Source organism: Phodopus roborovskii, unplaced genomic scaffold (genome assembly GCF_943737965.1).
Source record: "Phodopus roborovskii unplaced genomic scaffold, PHOROB, whole genome shotgun sequence".
In the NCBI taxonomy this organism is placed as follows: domain Eukaryota; kingdom Metazoa; phylum Chordata; class Mammalia; order Rodentia; family Cricetidae; genus Phodopus; species Phodopus roborovskii.
In genome coordinates this window covers 4,137,030-4,150,840 of record NW_026125281.1, presented here as the reverse complement: position 1 = coordinate 4,150,840, position 13,811 = coordinate 4,137,030, and the positions used below count along the sequence as shown (strand labels likewise).

The 13,811-nt window shown below is 49.1% G+C and overlaps 1 protein-coding gene across 1 annotated transcript; it reads left to right on the top strand.

The window, feature by feature from the left end:
- Window positions 1-967: 967 nt before the first annotated feature.
- Window positions 968-4,785, top strand: Hey1 (hes related family bHLH transcription factor with YRPW motif 1). The gene is made up of 5 exons (XM_051196674.1): window positions 968-1,233; window positions 1,456-1,531; window positions 1,708-1,791; window positions 2,059-2,140; window positions 3,035-4,785. The coding sequence occupies exons 1-5, from the start codon at window positions 1,145-1,147 to the stop codon at window positions 3,601-3,603; spliced, it is 900 nt and encodes a 299-aa protein (XP_051052631.1). The 5' UTR covers window positions 968-1,144; the 3' UTR covers window positions 3,604-4,785.
- The last annotated feature ends 9,026 nt before the right edge of the window (window positions 4,786-13,811 follow it).

Here is a 13,811-nt window from a genome sequence, read left to right as displayed (position 1 = left end):
CAAAAATCTCAACATAACGAATGTCTCCGGGGACAGCTAGCCCTCCCTCAAGTTAACAGAGAAAGCAAGCGGTCCACTTTCCCGGAAATGAGATGCACAGGGGAATTCATTCCATCTTGGAGAAGCCCCGCAGGGTTGTGTAGCTTCACAGGCTCCCAGAACCCAAAGCACATCACAGACAAGACACTTGGAGCCACCCGTCGCTGTGCCTGCCCACAGAGCTGCTGGCCACCACCTCCTGGCGCTGCGCCCCAAGCAACTTTCCCTGCAGGACCCGCCCAAGCCGGGCCAACCGAGAGCGCCCCCCGCCGAGGAGCATCGGCAGCCCGGGCGGAGAGCGGGCCGCGGGCGGTGGCTTCCGGGGCTCGCCGGCGCCCGGACTCGGATTACAGGTTCACACGAGGAGCCCTGCAGGCGCGCCCTCGCGCAGCCCCGCGGCCCCGCTCCCCGCCCGCCCGGCCATTCTTCTCCATTCATGCGGACGCCCAGGGGCCGCCGCCGCCGCCAGCGCGGCCGCCGCCGCCGTCCGTCCGTCCGTCCGGATTGGCTGGCGGCCGGGGCGCCGGCACTTTCCCACGGCCCGCGGCGCGTGCGGCTCACCGGCGGCGCTGCAGGCGCGGCCCTGGCGCACGGCCAGGCCAATCGGGGCGCGCGGGGTGGGGCGGGGCGGTGGCCAGCGCCCGGCTGGTGTCCCCGGCCGGCCCCCACCTCCTGCCCGCCGCCGGCCCACCGCCGCCCGCGGCCCCCAGCCGAGCTCCCGCGGAGCCGACGCGCTGCCGCCGGGCCAGGGGCGGGCTCCGGGGCGGTGCCCCGTCCGCCCGGGCCGCCGCTCGCCACGCCCCCAGGCGGCTGCCAATCCGCGCGGCGAGGCGCCCATTGGCCAGAGCCGGCTGTTGCCCCTGGAGCCGCGGCCCCGCCTCCGCCCTGGCGCCTCCCCCGCCTCCCGCGCCTCCCCCGGGCCCTGGGAAGGGGCGCAGCGTGGGAAAGGGATGGTTGAGTTTTAACCGGAGGCTGAGCGCGAGTGGGGTCAGTGTGCGCGCACCGCCCGCAGCCGAGCGCCGAGCGCCGAGCGGCCGCTGCAGTTAACTCCTCCCTGCCCGCCGCGCGGCCGACCCCCTCCGCCCGGAGCCCGCGCTCCGCCAGCATGAAGAGAGCCCACCCCGACTACAGCTCCTCCGACAGCGAGCTGGACGAGACCATCGAGGTGGAGAAGGAGAGTGCCGACGAGAATGGGTCAGTCGGCGGCGCCCGGCCAGAGTGGGCGGAGAGGCTGGGGCGCGCGGGTTCTCCGTTCCCGGCGCCGGGAGTCGAGGGCCGGCTGCTGCTGGCAGAGAGCGACCCTCCCCGGCGCTCTCCTGCACAAGTTGCCAAAGAAATGACTGCAGGGGGTGGGGGTGGGGGTGGGGGCTCTCGCGTCCCTATCCTTCCTCAAGGCAATTGCTTCCCATCTTACAGAAACTTGAGTTCCGCGCTGGGTTCCATGTCCCCAACGACGTCGTCACAGGTTTTGGCCAGGAAAAGACGGAGAGGCGTGAGTATCTGCCCTCCCCACCCCCAATACTTTAAATAGATGTCTGCGTACTGCTGTGTCACCTAACGGGAAGAACCAAGTAGTTTCTTCTCTGTGCAATTTACAGTCACAGTGGTAAATGCGCCCTGTAGTGGGATGTTCACTTTGTCTCCTTTGTTTTTGTCTGCGTCTCACAGATAATTGAGAAGCGCCGACGAGACCGAATCAATAACAGTTTGTCTGAGCTAAGGAGGCTGGTACCCAGTGCTTTTGAGAAGCAGGTAATGGACGTAATAGGTAGAGCGCCTGTTGTGGCCATCCGCACCTTCTCATTCGCTCCCCTCCGTGCTTTGAACCCTATGTGTCTTGGAAGAAAAAAAAAAAAAAAAAAGCCTTGCCATGTCGCTCAGGCACAAGGTTCCAACAGATTTTGCTTTCGTTTGCGTTTGAATCGCGCGTATTTGTGCGCATGCATGCATGCATGCATGAACATTGTAAAATTCTCCGGAGGTGCTTGTGCCGAGTAAACCTTTCGTCATCCTCTTTAGGGGTCTGCTAAGCTAGAAAAGGCAGAGATCTTACAGATGACAGTGGATCACCTCAAAATGCTGCACACCGCGGGAGGGAAAGGTACGCCTCTCCAGTTCTGGCGGGGGCCCTGCGTGGTCGGCGTGGAGGGGGCGGCAAGCGCGGTCTGGGATTGGTGCAGTCCCTGTCTGCCTTTGCTTTGGGGGTGGGGAGAGGACAGTGTGTGGTTGCCAGTCGGTGCGCCTTCAACAGCTCACCAAGGCTCTGGACGGTGAATCCGTCGCCCCAGCCCTCTTCCTGCTGAATCAACTCACCTTCTCCAAGCGTCCAGCGTCCCCGACCTGCTGTAGTTGTTGTGATTAGCCACGATTTAGGTCAAGACGCTCACATATGTCTCTTGCTATTTACGAAAAGCTTGGGAAACAGCAGCTATGTAGTCTGAATTTCACATACAGGTTCCAAAAAAAAAAAAAATGAATTTTGCTGAAAAAATGTGGAGGAAAGGGACCCGCCGTGGCTTAAAGTAGAGGAAAATTCTAAGCGAAGGTGCGACATTGGAGCCCATGTCTGTCTCCAGCCCCCAAAATCCGTCACCAAGGTCCAAGTGCCTAAAAGCTTCGCGATGATAACTTACATCTGTGTGTCTAATGAATTTCACTACTCTGTGGTTTCTCTGTCCTTGATGTATTTTTTGTTGTTGTTGAGGGGAAACATTAAAGGGAAGAACAGTTTCATCTGCTGGCAGGGTATAATTCCAATTTCTGCTCAGCAGCTCCTAATTGGGCTTTGAACTCGCATTAGCAGACATGTAATGTTGATTAATGCAAAGATTTTGGTCAGCTCCAAAATATTTGCTCTTCCAAGGACCCGTGATCCGTGCTGTAACCCCGTACGCGTGTGCATTTGCCAGGAAGGGCTGCCCTTGGCGTGGAAAAGTGCGGGAAATGAGCAGGGCCTTGAATGCTTTTTTTTCCTATTTTTTTTTTTAATGTTCAGGTTATTTTGACGCGCACGCCCTAGCTATGGACTATCGGAGTTTGGGGTTTCGGGAATGCCTGGCCGAGGTTGCCCGTTACCTGAGCATCATTGAAGGACTCGATGCCTCCGACCCGCTTCGGGTACGCCTGGTGTCACACCTCAACAACTACGCCTCGCAGCGGGAAGCCGCGAGCGGCGCTCACGCGGGCCTCGGACACATCCCCTGGGGCAGCGCCTTCGGACACCACCCACACGTCGCACACCCGCTGCTGCTGCCCCAGAATGGCCACGGGAACGCCGGCAGCACGGCGTCAGCCGCCGAGCAGCATCACCAGGCCAGGCTGGCCTCGGCGCACCCGGAGGCGCCGGCCTTGCGGGCGCCCCCTAGTGGCAGCCTGGGACCGGTGCTCCCCGTGGCGACCTCGGCCTCCAAACTGTCGCCGCCGCTGCTGTCCTCGGTGGCCTCGCTCTCCGCCTTCCCATTGTCCTTCAGCTCCTTCCACCTGCTGAGCCCGTCCACACCCACGCAGGCAGCAAGCCTCGGCAAGCCCTATAGACCTTGGGGGACGGAGATCGGCGCCTTCTAAAGAACTGTGGCTGTAGGAGCAAGGGAGGGGACCCTGGAGTCCCAGGTGCCAGCACCAACGTAAAGTCACCGCAGTGAAAGTAAGGAAAAGGTACACTTCCAGATAATGTTTTTTTCCCCTAGAGACTAAGGGTTTGTTGGTTTACTTTTTTTTCTTTAAATTTTTTTAAATCATGTCATATATTAGCAATTTTTTTAAAAAAATTAGTTTTTTGTTTAAAGCGTTCAGTTGAGGTAGTGATTATAAACCGACACTTTGTGATGCCCGCTGTCTGTTCTGTCCCTAATTTACTTTGTAAACCTGTCTGACCCAAGAATGATTCCATTTGCCTCCGTTTAATTTTTAACATCAGAGTTCCTGGGGTCTGTTTCCTGGCTTGTATAAGTTGCAGTCTATCTCTCTCTCTCTCTTTTTTTAGGATTAATTTCCCAAACCACTATGCTCAATGTTAACGTGATTTTGTTAATATTTTGACAGATTAAAGTGTATAAGTGATTTTCTTTGGCGAGGTTGGGGTGGGGGGTGGGGTGGTCAGCAAAGCATTATATTTCCAGACAGAGCGTTGACAAATCAGACAAACAGCTTTATTCTAGAAACACTAGCTCTCTGCCCCTTAGAGCAGAGTGGATTGGGTGCACAAACTTATCAGTAGCCCTGAATCCAGATGAGCACTTACCGTGTGTGGCCTGGCAGGTTTTGCTGTGCTAACATTTCAGGTTTAGAAACAGCCGCTGGTAGGCTAGATCCCGGTTTGGAGGGTTGGCAGCAAGCAAGACAGTTAGGTAGAACACGCCTGCACTTCCCAGCCCCAAGCAATGCAATGTATTTCCAGTCTCACAGAATCTCCAGCTCACAAGTGTTAACCTGCACAAGCGATCCTAGTATGCAAGTAGTTAGTTCAGTGTCTGTAAAATGCATAGCCCGGTTTCCCCGGAACTGTTATGTATCCTTCTTAACTGGAAGTTTTTATGTTGCGTTTCCCTTTTGTTGCATGAAAGAATGTGATTCTTGTGATACTTAAAAGGGCTTCTCTTTGATTTTTAAAATTTTGATTTGGGCTCTAGAAGCTTTGTTTTACAGGTTTATTCCTTTAGCAGGTATAATTTGAGCAGCCTCCACCGAGCTGGGTTTGACCTCTGTTGTACTGATGTGTTGTGACTAAATAATAATAATAATAAAAAAAAAGAACAAAGTATGTTGCTGTGTCTCTCATCCTTAGCCATTCCCTCTGTTGGTTGAGAAAAATCTCAGGTTTCCTGGTTTTCATTTTGCCTGATGGTTGGCTTTCTTCCATTTGCCAGCTTCATTAGGCTGTGTGAATTTGTAACGTCCAATGAGGTGAGTTTGCTAGACTGCAGAGCTTTGCTTGGCCTCCCTGGAGGGAACAGAGCTCGTCTGCTGGTCAGTCAGGTGGCCTGGCTCTCAACTATCTGGCTCTGGACTTGGTTTGAATTCAGGCTGGGATCTGCACTCTTGGGAGGAACTTGATAGCGTCACTTTAAACTGTGTCATCATTTGATTAGAAGCTGCTGAACACATCTACTGTATGCTCAGTTCTTTGCTGGTAAAATCGAAAATTTCATGTTATCTATTTGTATTTGCTTTCGTGGAAAGCCAGGACTACACGGGCCTTGTATCTGAGCCCGCCCTCGGAGCAGGCAGGGTTGGTACAGCGCTTGAGGAACAGTGGCAGGTTATAATTCTGCACCTGCACAGCTCTGGGAGTCTTCCCTCATTCTGTTTCTAAGGAATTTATTTAACCCTTCCATTGCCCTGTGCTCCTGAGCCAAGTGTGAGGAAGCAGACATATGCTTTAAGTTAGAACAAAGTGTGACCATGACAGGCAGTAATTGGCCGCAGAAGAGTGCCTTTCGGTGTCTTAAAATCCTGCTGGCGAAGGGGTTCTGCTTCTTTACTCAGAAGGAGTTTGCCTGGATCCCAAGAGTGGCAGAGAGGAGAGGAGAAAGCAAACCCCAGTCTGGCAGATGATAGTAGAGGGTTCCTTTTCTTTGGGCAGCAACTGTGCGCACCTTCTCCCTGTAAGCAAAGAAAACAAAGAGAAGTTTAGACTTTGAAAGTAGCAATAGCTGTTGGGTCTCTGGGAAGGACGGGTGAGGGGTATTTGGGTTTCAAACGTGAGATGCCATTCAAACTTTTGCTCCATGGTGGCTCCAACCACAGGTCTCTCTTGAGATCGGAAGCTCCAATCCGGGCATTGCCTGTGCCATGCACACATTGTCTGACACAAGCTTGTGATGCAAAGTGTTTAAGTTTAGCAGACAGGACTCCAGTGGTGTTACAGCACACAGAACAGCCCTGTACTTCCTCCCATTCAACTTGCTGGTGCCCAGGCTTGGAAGACTGCTAATGCAGTTTGCAGAGAGAGCATTGAAGTGTGAAATATCTAACATGTCATCCTTGTCACGAGGGGAATGGCTGTAATCCCGATCTGGTAGGGAGCACTTTGGGAAGGGCAAAGGGATTCATTTTCTTCTCCCTATGTCCCTTTTACCCTCCCTCTTCCCTCCCTCCCTCCTTCCCTCTGTCCCTTCCTCTCTCCTCCCTCCCTCCCTCCCTTCTTCCCTTCCCCCCCTTTTTTCTTGCCCAGGCTGACTTCAAACTCCCCATGTGGAGGAGGCATGCCTTAAATTCCTGTTCTTTCTTCCTCCACCTCTCAAGTGCTAGGGTTATAGATGAGTGGTACCACGCTAAGCTTATGGGGCCATTTTTGAAATTTTATTATTTTTTTAAAAAAGTATATTCGAGTCTCTCTGTCTCTCAACGCCTTAAAGGTGATGGGTTTCTGGGTGGTTCAGGTAGAGCAAGAGGATGGAATGTGTCAAAGACTCAGTAGAACTGTTAGATTACAACAATTCCTGTTTCCATTTTGAATTGATACAAATAAAGTTAACATGGGGTCATCAGTTAATGACCCCAGTCTACTTTTATATCATATATGACATTTACTCATCTATTTGTATGAACAAGAATTTCTGGATGACCTACTGGTGTAAATAAACATCCTACATGGCCCATGTACTTATCTCTTTAATTGAAGATTTATTTATTTTAAATGCATGAGTGTTTTGCATTCACGGATGTGTTTTTGTGTACCACATGTGTGTCCATTGTCCTTGGTGGTCAGGGGAAACAGTAGATCTCTGAGTTGGAGTCATGGATAGCTGTGAGCCACCATTTGGTGCTGGGTCTCGAACCTGTGTCCTCTGCAAAAACAGCAAGTGCTCCTAACTGCTGAGCCATCTCTCCAGACCCTCGTATATTTATCTTGCGAAAATAATGTCATTGGTCATAAATACTCATGAAAGTCCTTAGTAATCGCCCACTTAATTGATTAAATATATTCCTGTGAGTTAATGATAGTCTTGGAGGGCTTGCATGAACTGGGCTGTATTAGAAAACTCCCAGAAATACCATTGCTAATTTATGTCATGTAGCTAAATCAGGCTGTTGTTTTTATTCAGATTTCCCCTTCCCCGTTCTGTTAGTTACTACAATCATGACAGTTTAAATATAGATCACTGAAATTTAAAGTCCCACAGGAAGTGCTCTGTCTCTTATCTACAGTTTCCCCCATCCTTCTGGTCTAAACCAGTACCTCAGCTTAGATGCCTTCATTAGTTTCTAGCGCTGATTTATAATTAAAATAACTTCAGAGCCAACGTCACCCGAGACATTGCCTCAAATGTGGCCCGGTTTCGCTCACTATCCAAGCTCCAGGGTGGGGCATCTTGGGGAAGGGGCTAGAATCCCAGTAGCAGTTCTGCCTTTATCTAATTGGGTGGCCTTGGAGAGGCCATTAGCATTTTGTAGAGGCTCTCTTGGTCATCTGCCAAATGACTAGATGGGGAGTAAGGGGCCTGAGTGTCTGCTCACAGGGACAGGTACTGAGTGGGAAAAAAGTAGGGCGTTTGTCAGGGGTGAGGATCAGAGAAGGGTTTCACTAAACATTCGATCAGATCTCGTCCCTACGCGGGTTTGATTCAGTGTTTCCCAGCTGTTGAAGTAAGTTAATAATACTTGTTATTATTGGTTGCCACCGCCCACGTGCATGCGTGTGTGCATGCTTGTGTGTGTGTATGTGTGTGTGTCTGTCTGCTTTTGTGCACCACAGCCTGAGTGTGGATGTTAAAGAACAAACTTTGTCAGGAGTTTGTTTGCTCTTCCCGCTCTGGGTTCTGGGTATTGGACTCGGGTTATCAGAATTCTAGAGTAAGCAAGCACTTTTTACTGCTGAACCATCTCTCTGGTCCTAATTCAGTCCTTAGTAATTAATCACCCATTTAATCGATTAAATAAATATACTACTGCAAATTAACAAAACCGAAAAGTTATACAGTCTTTAAGACCATTGCTACCTTTGGGTTTCAACGTGAAGTTAACCATTTTTACGTGCCAAAATCTGTCTGCTGGAGAGACTGAACCAGTGGACAGTAGACATGTCTCATGGCAATGACCTGAATGGCTCGGCAGAGGACTGGAATACTCTGCTATTCTTGTCTTGTATATCATTGAATGTGCCTAGTGAACCAATAGAGGCCTCAAATAAAGTAAATATTTTGCTAATTATGCGGCTGAAGGTGATACCATGAGAAGATTATGGCAGAGTTTGTTTATTTTCTAGGGTATTTCATTTCTTCAAAGCCAAGAAAGGAACAAAATCATCTTTTCTGAAATGTTCGCACAGTCCCCAGGAATCTCTCCTGAAGGTGCTCTCCCTCGGTCCTGGGTTCATTTTGCCACAGAGTTAACAAGATGACAACACAGTGGCCTGTAATTAAAGAGTGAGTGTGCAGCTGCCTTGTGACTCAGCACACTCATGCCCTGAAAGGCGTGGTCTGACTTCCTGAAGTATGAAGCCCCAGCAAGAAGCCAGCCAGCAGTTCTGAGCTTCTGCTTATAAAGTAAGGCCCGTCTAGAGCTTGCCGAGCCTAGGATGCTTAGCATTCGTGTGTGTGTGTGTGTGTGTGTGTGTGTGTGTGTGTGTGTGTGTGTGTGATGGTGACTCTGTTGCCAGCAGTGTTGGTATGCTTTTGCCGGAGACTGACTCCACAGCCCGTGAGCACCAGCCTGATCTAAGGACAAAAATGTTATGGAGAGATGGGTCTGGGGGCTTGGGCAGGCTTTAGGACTTGGAGTTAGTGGACTGTAATGCCAATTACAGTTGAGTTTAAAATTTTCCCATTGCATTTACTGTTGCGCTGGCATTCCCCAGTAATTGTTTTCTGTAACTTAAGAGGCCGTATAGTCAACATAAAGAACCATATTGAAATTTGAAAACGCTAACTCATTTGTAGGCAATTGTTAGATGTGCCTTGATTTAGTGAACAGACATGAACACATATTTCAAAATAAGACTTAAAAAAAAAGAAAAGAAAAGAAAACTTATATCAGTCCAAAGATGCTGAAAATCATGGACCAGCAGCTACAGGATGCTTGATGTGGATACCGGGAACCTAACTTGGGTCTTGTGTAAGAGCAGAGCATCTATCCAGTCCCATTTCCCCTCTGTGGGGACAGATTTATTTCTGGACTATAGAACCACACAGGCAGAACCAAGCCATAAAGTGACAGGATGATGCTCCCAAGCCATAAGTACCTTCTTTGAGTCCATTCTCTTCCACTTTCCCTTAGGCACTGCCGGGCTGCTCTGCACTTTGCTGTTGCTAGAGCGTGTCCCGGGCTCCCTTGCCCCCGAGCCTTTGCCCTGGCTGCTCCCTCCACCCAGACTGTGTCTCTCTGCTGTCTGCTAGTCCATCCTACCGTGCTGACATCCATCGTGATTAGCTCAGAGAGCCTGTACCCAGATGAACGAACGGGTCAACGCTGTCATTGGGAGACTAGGCTGGCTATCCCACAAGTGGGCTTCTGATAAAAAGGGATGAGTTTTCTCTCTTCCTCTGCCATGCTATGCTGCAACAGGAAGGCTCTCACCAGATGCCATGTGCTTGAACATGTGTATGAGCCAAGCCAGTTCCTGCTCGTAAATCAGCCAGTTCTTGTGGTATTCTGGTACAGTGACAGAAAAACAGATTAAGACATGCCTGTAATCGAATTCAGCTGAGGACGCGTTCCAAGTGTTCTGTCCCCATGAGGTCTTCCTCGACAACCCTGATTCAGTCATTCGGCGTCTCCCTTCTGGGCTCCACCTACCTCCTTTCCTCTTCACAACATTGCATTATCTGCCGGTAGAAATGATAGTGCGCACTTTTGGATTATTTGCTTGCGGTATGTATTTGGCTGGTTTGTCATTTCTACAGTTCTGGCACCTACTATACTGGAGGCTTTCAATAAACATTTACTGAATGAATGGATAGATGGATGGGTGGATAGATAGATGGATAGATGAGCAAGATGGACAGGGATGGATGGGTGCATTGATGAAAGAATATATATATATATATTATATATATACACATATATATACATATACATACACACAATACACACACACTATATATATATTTCTTTGGGCTGTCAGCTCATTAAAAAATGACATGGAGACTTATTATTAATTGTGAGAGCTTGGCCTTAACTTAGGCTTGTTTCCGACTGTCTCCTATAACTTAGTTCACCCATTTGTACACATCTACATTCTCTCTTGTGGCTTCTCACCTCTCTTCCAATGTGTGCCTCCTGTTTCCTCTCCATGCACTGATTCATCTCCTTTTCCTCTTTCTCTGCCCAGAAGTCCTGCCCATCCTCTTCCTGCCGAGCTATTGGCAATTCAGCTCTTTATTAAAGCAACCAGAAAGCGCCTTGGCAGAGACACATCTATGCAGTGTACAAAAGATTATTCCCTAACGGATGGATGGATAGGTGTGTGTGTGTGTGTGTGTGTGTGTGTGTGTATCTGTGTGTGTGTGTGTATGGGGTAAATGGATGGATGGATAGATGTGTGTGTCTGTGTGTGTGCGTATGGGGTAAATGGATGCATGGATGGATGGATAGATGTGTGTATGTCTCTCTCTCTCTCTCTGTGTGTGTGTGCGTATGGGGTAAATGGATGCATGGATGGATGGATAGATGTGTGTATGTCTCTCTCTCTCTCTCTCTCTCTCTGTGTGTGTGTGTGTGTGTGTGTGTGTATGGGGTAAATGGATGCATGGATGGATGGATGGGTAAGATGGTGAGACTCACCTTTTTGAGCAGAGTGAAAGCTGCAGATCAGTATGTCTGGTCCTTCCCAGCCCTACCTCCAATCTTAGTTTAAAAACTACTGTGAATTTTTTTCTTAAACTTTACTTTTATATTTTTTTAATCTGTGATAGTATTAAATTCTAATTAAAAAAATATCTAACTCATGGGTTGGGGATATACCCTAGTTGGTAGAGCACATTTAAAAAGGCCAGCATTGCTTTGGCTATGTGTGGTCTATTGTTCCATATAAAATATATTTTAGCCATATTAGTTTTTTACAATGATGAAAAATCCTGTGTACTGTGCCTTCAAGATCACTCAGTGAGGAAAGATGTAAGATGTCCGCAGCTAAGTCTGAGGACCTGAGTCAGAATCTTGGAACCCAAGCAGTAGAAGGAGGAAATCAATTCCTTCAAGCTATCCTCTGACTTTTATGTGTGCAGTAGTCTAATCTTCATGCCCCTCCCCCATGGAATAAAACACCCTAAAATTGTAAAGGAAAATGCATATGTATTTATCATGCGTGATACGTTATCCTGTCTCCATTGAGCTAATTAGTATGTGCTTTACCTACCTGTTCTTTTCAGTGGTAAGAACGCCTAAAATCCTCTCTTAATAAATTCTTTCCCTTTAATTAATGAGTTTATTTTTTCTGTGCCTGCATACACACAGGTCAGAAGAAGACATCATATATCTCCAGAACAGGAGTTACAGTTGTAAGCCACCAAGTGGGTGCTGGGTTCAATTCCAGTTAATAGGTTACTTTGCCATTTACCTGTGTCTTCTTTGATTTCCTTTATCAATGTGATAAGTCTTTCAACCCTTTAAGCTTATGCCGGGTGTTGGGGATTGAACCTGAGACTTGGTGCATGCTTGATAGACACCGCACCAACTGTGACACACCCCAGCCCCTAGTGAACTCTTCAAAACAGCATAGCAGCCAGTCCTCTGCTTTGTTTGGTCACTCCTCATCCCCACCCCTACCCATCCCCCCCCACACACTCACACATACACACACCCCCACACACACACACTCACACCCACATACACACACACACACACACACACACACACACACACAGTTATAGCCTGCCTGCTGTTGGGTTGGGCTGAGGTAGCAGGGCTGGGGGAGGAGAGTAGGAAGTTCTGGAGCAGCAACAAAGATCAGAGAGTGGAAGAACCTAATTTTGGAATGTTGGGAGGCAGAGGGCTTCCTGAGCTTTCTTGCCTGATCTCGTCACCCGGTGCAAGAAAACGTGGCCAGCTACCCGGAGACCCTGGAGTCTCACATATGGTTACAGGTGCCTAACAGAGTCCAGACACCCCTGCTGATATTTCAATAGGACCATTTGTCCCACCAGGTGGATTGTCTTCTGTGGTACCCAGCCTGATCCTGAGACTCCCAGTTGGCCCAATACAGATCCTCCCTGTTGGCCCAGTAACCTCCCAGCCACTAGCTCCTGCGGGGTTTATATTATGGCGGGACTGCAAATGTCAGCAGCTCCAGCATCGGATGTGGTATGAGAGCAGGAGAGAGAGAGAGAGAGAGAGAGAGAGAGAGAGAGGTCTTGAGGGAAGGGAGTCATGGGATGGAATTAAAGTGGAAGCTTTGCTTGCTATTCTCAAAACAGAAAGAATTCTCCAAAGGAGGGGATAGACTAAAGAACTTTATGTTTTAAGGCACAAATAATACTTAAAATAGATAGGGAGGATTTTTTTTTCTAGCTTCTGCTGGAATCATAATTTTCTAAATTCCCAAAGCTTTAGTGAAAGTCTGAATGTGCAGAAGAATCCTGTTAAAAGTACTCTGGGGACAGTGAATTTCAATTAGCTTTATATTGAAGTCACGGAGGGGATTTCAGGCAATCCTGACAGCCAGTTCACACACCGGATGAGTGAAATCAGAAGATCCAGAGGTAGCATCAGTGCTTTGAAAAATTCCCCAGGTGATTTAAAACAAACAGTCAGTCAGTGGTGCAGCCGAGGTTGACCGTGGCTTGTTCCTGGAGTTTCTTGCCCTGCCAGGTCTCCATGCCCTTCTCCAGTTTCAAATAAACATACAGAGACGTATATTAATTATAAACTGTTGGCTGATGGCTAGGGCTTCTTATGAGCTAGCTCTGTCTTAATTATTAACCCATTTCTATTAACCTATGTATTTCCAGGTGGCTGTGGCTTACCCGTAGTCTGGCATGGTACTCCTTCGGCCACATCTCTCTGCCTACCTTTCTCAGAGGAAAGCTTTAGTGGAAGGAAAGAGGAAACAGTGTTGAGTGACAGGTATCCTAGGAAAGGCCAGCTTCTGAAAGTGGGGTTGCTTCTGAGGCTGAGCAGGAGTGTAGACAAGCAAGTCACAGCCTTTGGCCATCTGCCGCCGTGTCTGGTAGCTCACAGATCAGTGGACTATGTTCAATAATTTAAGGCAGTGGGTGGGGCATGAACGTTAGCCCCTCATTGCGCATTGTTGAGATCGATTCTCACCATTTCTCCTGCAGGGACTTAACTCATTTGCCAGTAGGTCTGAAGCTTGTCTCCCTCCGCAGGACAATGACGGCTAACTGAGGCACTGCTGCTCTAGCCTCTAGACTTCCCGTGTGGAGAGGAGGGTTCCACACACCCGCGCTCCCTACTGTGTACCCTCTGCAGAGAGGTACCTATTGGGACTGTCGGCAGGGCGGCCTCAAGTGGAAGCAGGGAATAACTGGATCAGCCCAGGCATGAATGCAAACTCACCTCGCTGCCTAGGGAGCTCCGCCCCTTTTATTTGCTATTTCCTCCAGCCCAGAAACTCTACTGTGCTCTGTGCTCCAGAAATGTGATCGTCCAGGTTACTTGACCCAGGAACAGTGGGGCAGCCCCTGCGTGTGCTCTCCTTCAACACTGGAAGGGATTGCAACGTCTCCTCCAATGGAACTATTTTCTGGTAGTCTTTATGCTTGTTTATTTACTTCCCTTCCTCCATTTAGTCTCTTCCCCAACTCCCTTCCCTTGCCTCTCTCTTGCCTTTCTTCTTCTGAACGAGGACCGAGCCGTGACAAAGCCTTTCTACT

What these genes read in the sequence shown, in the direction of transcription:
- Hey1 (XM_051196674.1), top strand. Translation starts at nt 1,145, where the DNA reads ATGAAGAGAGCCCACCCCGACTACAGCTCCTCCGACAGCGAGCTGGAC. An exon ending in CCAGTGCTTTTGAGAAGCAG is followed by an intron (nt 1,792 to 2,058) that starts GTAATGGACGTA and finishes CATCCTCTTTAG; the next exon opens with GGGTCTGCTAAGCTAGAAAA. An exon ending in GCACACCGCGGGAGGGAAAG is followed by an intron (nt 2,141 to 3,034) that starts GTACGCCTCTCC and finishes TTTAATGTTCAG; the next exon opens with GTTATTTTGACGCGCACGCC.